The sequence below is a fragment of the Nanorana parkeri genome, unplaced genomic scaffold, assembly GCF_000935625.1.
Source record: "Nanorana parkeri isolate BGI_ZX_2015 unplaced genomic scaffold, ASM93562v1 scaffold3067, whole genome shotgun sequence".
In the NCBI taxonomy this organism is placed as follows: Eukaryota; Metazoa; Chordata; class Amphibia; order Anura; family Dicroglossidae; genus Nanorana; species Nanorana parkeri.
Window position 1 is genome coordinate 65,238 of NW_017309335.1, and position 6,063 is coordinate 71,300.

The 6,063-nt window shown below is 40.5% G+C and overlaps 1 protein-coding gene across 1 annotated transcript in view; it reads right to left on the reverse strand.

Moving 5' to 3' along the window:
• Positions 1-6,063, reverse strand: part of LOC108802727 (zinc transporter ZIP6-like) — a gene marked incomplete at its 5' end in the record, with an annotated part of 13,083 nt that overhangs the window by 5,574 nt on the left and 1,446 nt on the right. Inside the window, 2 exons of the mRNA XM_018574582.1 lie at positions 1,469-1,837; positions 4,897-4,996. Of these exons, the coding sequence (XP_018430084.1) occupies positions 1,469-1,837; positions 4,897-4,996 (469 nt within the window). The remainder of the gene's footprint in view (positions 1-1,468; positions 1,838-4,896; positions 4,997-6,063) is intronic.

Below are 6,063 nucleotides of genomic sequence, written 5' to 3' on the forward strand. Positions count from 1 at the left end.
TTTTTTTAATTCGGTTTAGTTTCGGTTTTTAAATTTCTATTTCGTTGCACCTCTAGATTATATATTATAACTTCATGGAGTTCTACTTTAACCAAATAGCACGAAAGAAGAAGGATATCGTGTAAATTATTAGAATATAAATATTAGAATAAAAATAATATCAAACTAACCACTAAAATAACTAAAAAAAAAGTGTTGTTTACTGAAATACACTATAGTAACTTTTTAAAGTGACTGGCACGCACACAACCTTTCTTTAAAATGCCATATCTGCAAAAAAAAAAGTGTAGGAATACTTACTGCCTGCTATGGCAAGCACCGCTCTGCAGCACAGTAATCCCTGGGTGAAGTCTTTTCCAAAAACCAAAAAACTTCAGGGATTGTTGATCTCTTACGTCCCCACAACTCTCAAGGATTGCTTCCCTCCAAACTCCATGTCACTGCAAGACTGTGACATGGGAGCCAGTGAGGGGGAACTATTTTTAGCACTGTAAGTGAAGCAGGAGACAGACACTCCTTAAAGTGTTGGCTTTGGAAGAAACTTCACCCAGAGATAACTCTGCAGAGTAACGGTGTTCTGCAACTCATGCAGCAGAAGCTATACTTGTTTGCAGGTATGTATGGCATTTTTTTTTATAAGAGGAGTAAGCAACAGACAGCAATTCTTTCTTTTAATCAAGATACAATATTAGTTAAACCTAAAATGTAAGACTATATTACATAAAACCACAGAAAATCCAGTAACTGCAGTAAAGTGCAGTTGTAATTGTCCAAAGGTTCCGTTTCTTTATTATGTTTAGAAATCAAAGCAAAACCAATAAACAATTTGGTCCCCATCTCTGAATCTGCAACTTTGCAAATTTAACAATCCCCTAAACAAAAACAATCAGAAGAATCTTTTGTGCCCACCATGCGGTTATGCTTCAGACAAAACATTCCTTCTGGGAGTGGAAGCATTAGAACCCCACTGCAAAGCTTTTCATTTTCTACCCCGTTGACTGTTGTTACTTGGACAGAAAGTGAAGGGAAATCTAAAATTCTACAGTGATCACTAGAACATGAGGGGAAACTCCTAGAGGGGACCATCTGTTGCCATATCCTCTTTCAAATGTGGGATTTCTCCCCAGGGGTCATAAAAAAGCAACATTTGAAATAGGTATCAGCCCCCTTTCCACAATATCCAAAACTAGGCTAAAAAAAAACAACAACACCACATTTCTGGGTGGAGTCTGACTTTACAATAATTGAGAGCCAATGGGTGCCACCCTGTTTCTGTTCCCACCATAGACAGAAATGATAGGAGAAAGAGGGGCATCTTATTGCAATTCTTCATATGTATGGCTGTTAGAAGCATGGAGACCTCATAGTCAGTATACTTTACACTAAAAGTATTGTTTTACAGAAACTGCACTGATGATAAGAAGTGCAAGAAGCGATTTGCAAAGTTAGGTTTTTTTTTTAAACTTACCAATAGCTATACCATCACTGAAGTTGTGCAGTCCATCACCCATTATTACCATCCAAGCCAAGGTGGCAATTCCAGCATCTTTTAGCTCCTCCCGGGAGTAGCGCTGAGAATGGCTATGTGGATGGTGATTCTGATGATGATGATGATGTAAGATATGGTGGTAGTCATGATGATGATGTATAAGGTCATCAGATTGTCCAAGTGTATCATGAAAGTGAGAATGACACTTGTTTTCACATCCTCTGGAGACGTACTCCCTGTAACTAGTTTCATCATGAGACTGAGCAATCATTATCTCCTCTTCTTCCTCTGGTGCAGTTGGCTGTTGAGACGCATCTTGTACTTGACCCTCTACATAGCCTTCATGACCTGTATCTTGATAAAGGCAAAATTATTTTTTTATCACAAAGGTAATTTTAACCATACTGAATACCATAATCAAAATTTTAGTTGACTTGCTGCATACATCTTTGAAAGAATGAGTACTGTTTAAGGTAACTAAACATTCAAATTGCTGGTCAGAGGAGAGTGTGGTATATAACAGTCAATTGTGTTTGCCCTTAGACTTGCCAGTTTAATGTCTAAAGCCAAGTTCTTCCAGGTCCTAGCATTGGCAAGCTCACCATGCTTCAGTGTAGAAAGTATCAAAATCCTATAAAATACCAGAAGTGTTAACTATTTATTTTACCCAGTTACCTCACCTGCCAGGCAAAACATGTTTTTTGTATGTTCTGTACAGCAGCATTTAATAAGATGTTGTATCGTCTTCATTAGATTCATGCCGACAGCCTTAAAATTCTCATTCAGATTACAAGTCAGCTGGCCATACATGTATAATTTTTTCTCGTTCTGTCTGCAGGTAACAAATAGTTTTCCCCATCAGAGTGCCCCCCTTACATTAGACGTCCTCGTTGGAGTGCCCCCCTTACATTAGACGTCCTCGTTGGAGTGCCCCCATTACATTAGACGTCCTCGTTGGAGTGCCCCCCTTACATTAGACGTCCTCGTTGGAGTGCCCCCATTACATTAGGCGTCCTCGTTGGAGTGCCCCATTCATTTTCGTAATTAATGAAAATGAATGATGGGAGCAACTAATGCGAGAGTGCGCTCTGAATGCCCCTTTATATTACTGTCGTAGAAAAGACGGTCACACGCACACCAATGCCCAATACCTCTTTTTATTGATGGCAGAAGCACATGACATCACAAGCATGCAGAACGTTTTGGGACCTAACAAAGTCCCTTCATCAGGCAAATAACAGTGACCAAATTTTAGATTACTGACCTCACATAGTTAATAGTATCTTAGTTAATTCAGAGGTGAAGCCAGGAGGCAGTGCAGGCTGCAGGAGAGGATGGAAGACAATACAAGAGCTATTGCGTCCTCCTGCAATGCTGGGGCAAGGAACACAGTTGAGGTCATTGGTTGCTAGGAACACTGCAATCCTAACAACCAATAACTGTTGAGGAGGACACCGGACATCATTGGTTGTTAGGACACCAGCGGTCGCAACAACCAGTGACTTAAATGGAAGGAGAGCCTGCACTGCTCAAAATATGGTATAGTTTAGATATTCTCAAAAGAAGCCCATCCATCCTAACTCTGAATCCTTGATGGGTAATGCACAACAGAAAGGAATGTAATATAAAAATGACCAATCTAATACTTAAATTAAGTAAACCTAAAGTGCACTGTTACCACCTTTCACTAAAAATCACATCAGCATGCAGCTCTGCATGCTGATTTCAATTCATCTTATATTCATTAAACAAAACTTGCTTTTCATTGACTTACAAATAGATTTAATCTACTTCCTGGTCCAGTTTTGGCACAAATTATGTATTGTGCCAAAGCATTGCATCTCATCTGTAATGTCACAGGATCTCAGGGAAAGGCATTTTCCTCAGCTGAGATGTGCATGGTCACATGTGCCAGAGTTCCAGGAAGTAATAGGAGAGCTAGTAATCCGCCCTTAGTAAACATGGCCACTGTCAGAAGACTGGGAAAGAAAAGAGAAATAAGGTATGCAAAGCATACACAGCCTGCAATTATCTAGAAGTATGTGTTTGTAGATTGTCATTACTAAACATTTCTAAAGGTGTCTTTGTTGTTATTTTAAAGATACGGGTAAAGTTCCTCTTTTAGCATTACGTTAATATATTGCTTTAGGAAAAAAAAAAAGAGAGTCTGCTACGGGAGAGAAATATAAATTTTTCGCTAGAAAACAGCTTCAGACCCCCAAACAATGATATATGTTCTGATAGCAAAGGCTTTGTAGAATAAAAAAATGCTAGCTGCAATTTTTTTGTCACAGTTTTTGCGCAAATGTTTATCAAACCAGTATTTTTAGGAAAAAAACTAAATTAAAATTTAGTGCACAGAAACATAATATAATACCCAATTTTTTGGTAAAATATGAAAGACGGGGTCACTCAGGGTAAATGGACACCAAACATGCCAAGCCTTAAAACTGCGTTTGTCCGTGAAGCCGCCAAAAAAGGCAATACCCCAAATTTCCCATAGGGATCATTTTAAACGCATCAGTTTAGTGCCAATAGTAATTGATGGCCCTAGAATTATTGCTCTCATATGCAACATGTGTAGCACAATTGTTGTTTTCGCACGTAGGCGCACCAACGCGTTTTTGCGTGTGTATGTGCATGCATGTGGGACTTAAAACATTTTTTTTTGCATTTTACTTTTACTAATATATGTATGTTACTAATATGTTACTTTAATTTTTAAATTTTTTTTTTTTTTTTTTTTTTTACACTAACCCTATTGCTATCACATAGGGAGCTAACAAGCCCCCTATGTAATAGCAGATAGAGTGTGACAGGTCCTCTTTATGGAGACATCAGGGGTCTTACAGACCCCTGTCACCTAGGGACCCCAAAGGAGCTGAGGAAGCAAAGATCTGCTTCCCCAGCTTCATCGACTGGCTCTAAGAGCCAGAGACTGTAAGAGTGACACCGGAAGTGATGTAATACACATCAGTTCCGGGTCCAGTGATCGGAGGAGAGATCAGCGGCTCGAAGCCACTGAATATCTCTCCGATCACTGTGGGGATACCCGCTGAGCCGCTCAGGGGCGCCACATGGAGACAGCGGTGTCCGAGGAAGCCGCCGCACGGTACAAAAGGATCCGGCGGCTGTATAGAAGCTGGATCGCGTGTACATTAACAGCAATCGCCTGCTGTTAAAAGCAGTACCAAGAACACGGCTGCTGCAGCAGCCGTGTTGTTTTAACCACTTTAACGGGCCGCTGCCTATAGACGCATTGTGGCCCGGAAGTGGTTAAAATTACACCTGGCACCTACCTTTTGAGGTTTTCTCTAGCTCTTCCATAGTGTAAGGATTTGGAAGAAGTGATAAAAGAATGTACTAGTCCATAAGTTGTAATGCATAGGTGTATGAAATATACATACGGAAATCTACTTCTGACGTCTCTTTTTCTTCCGTATGTGAATGATTTGACAACTGCTTCTTAACTTCTAATTCCTCTTCATTTTCAGCTTTCTTCTGATTCTTAAAGAACAAAACAAATGAAAATTTAGATCACAAAATATCAGCCAATGTCTGGACAGTAAAAGTTTTACAGCATGTGTCGACTGATCCCTCAACAAGAGGTCCTCCAAATATCCCACAATGGAGATGCTCAGAGAGAACAGCAGGGCTAGCACTGGGACCAGCACCTTGGTGAGGACCCAAGTAGCAGAAGAGAGGCCCTAATGATAGGAGCCATGACCTGAAAGTGCAGAAGGCCCAGAAAAACTGTAGGAAATGCTTGGGTGCTGGAAATATGTAGACATGTGGGTACACATCCTTGATGGCCACAGAGGAGTGCAAATCTGCCTGGTGAAGGGAGGCTGTGACAGAATTCTATGGTGAATTGCATGTGGAATTTCTGAGTATAAATGAAGATATTAAACGGTCAGAGATCCAAGATGGGGCGGATGCCCCTTTTTGGCTTGGGAACCATGAACGGGTTAAAATAGAACCATAGGAACTAGGGCAATTCCACCTGGATCCAGAAGACCCGCAAAGGCTACCTGGAGCTCTACTAATCTATGCGTTGGTTGGAAACGATAAACCAAAGAGGTGGCTGGGAGTGAAACTCTAGCTTGCAGCCCCTGGAAACCACCTCCTGCACCCACGCAACTAAGATGCAATCGGGTCATGTGTTTACGAAGGCTAAGAGATGTTCCCCACTTAGATAAATCATCTTCAGGATAAAAGGGATTTTCCAAAGGACTGGGCAGACCTAGAGCTCCAGGCCTTGAAAGTGGGTGTGCTGGGGCCAATCTTGGGTTTGAACAGGAGTGGAGTAATGAAAAAGGACTTTTCTTAACCATTCGAGTGCCAGCCTGCAATACCTCTTCATTGTCAGGCCATTTTAAGTGCTGTGATAGTTTGACTGAATTCCTTGGTCAGTTCCCCGTCATGCAACACTGCATCTAGATACATTTTATCTAATTTGAGACACAGAGCTTTATTAAAATAACCTCTTTTTTGTATTATTTATTATTACTGTAAAAAAAAAAAAAAAAAGGCCACAGATAAAATAGCTTGATAAAATTGTTTCCCATACTTTC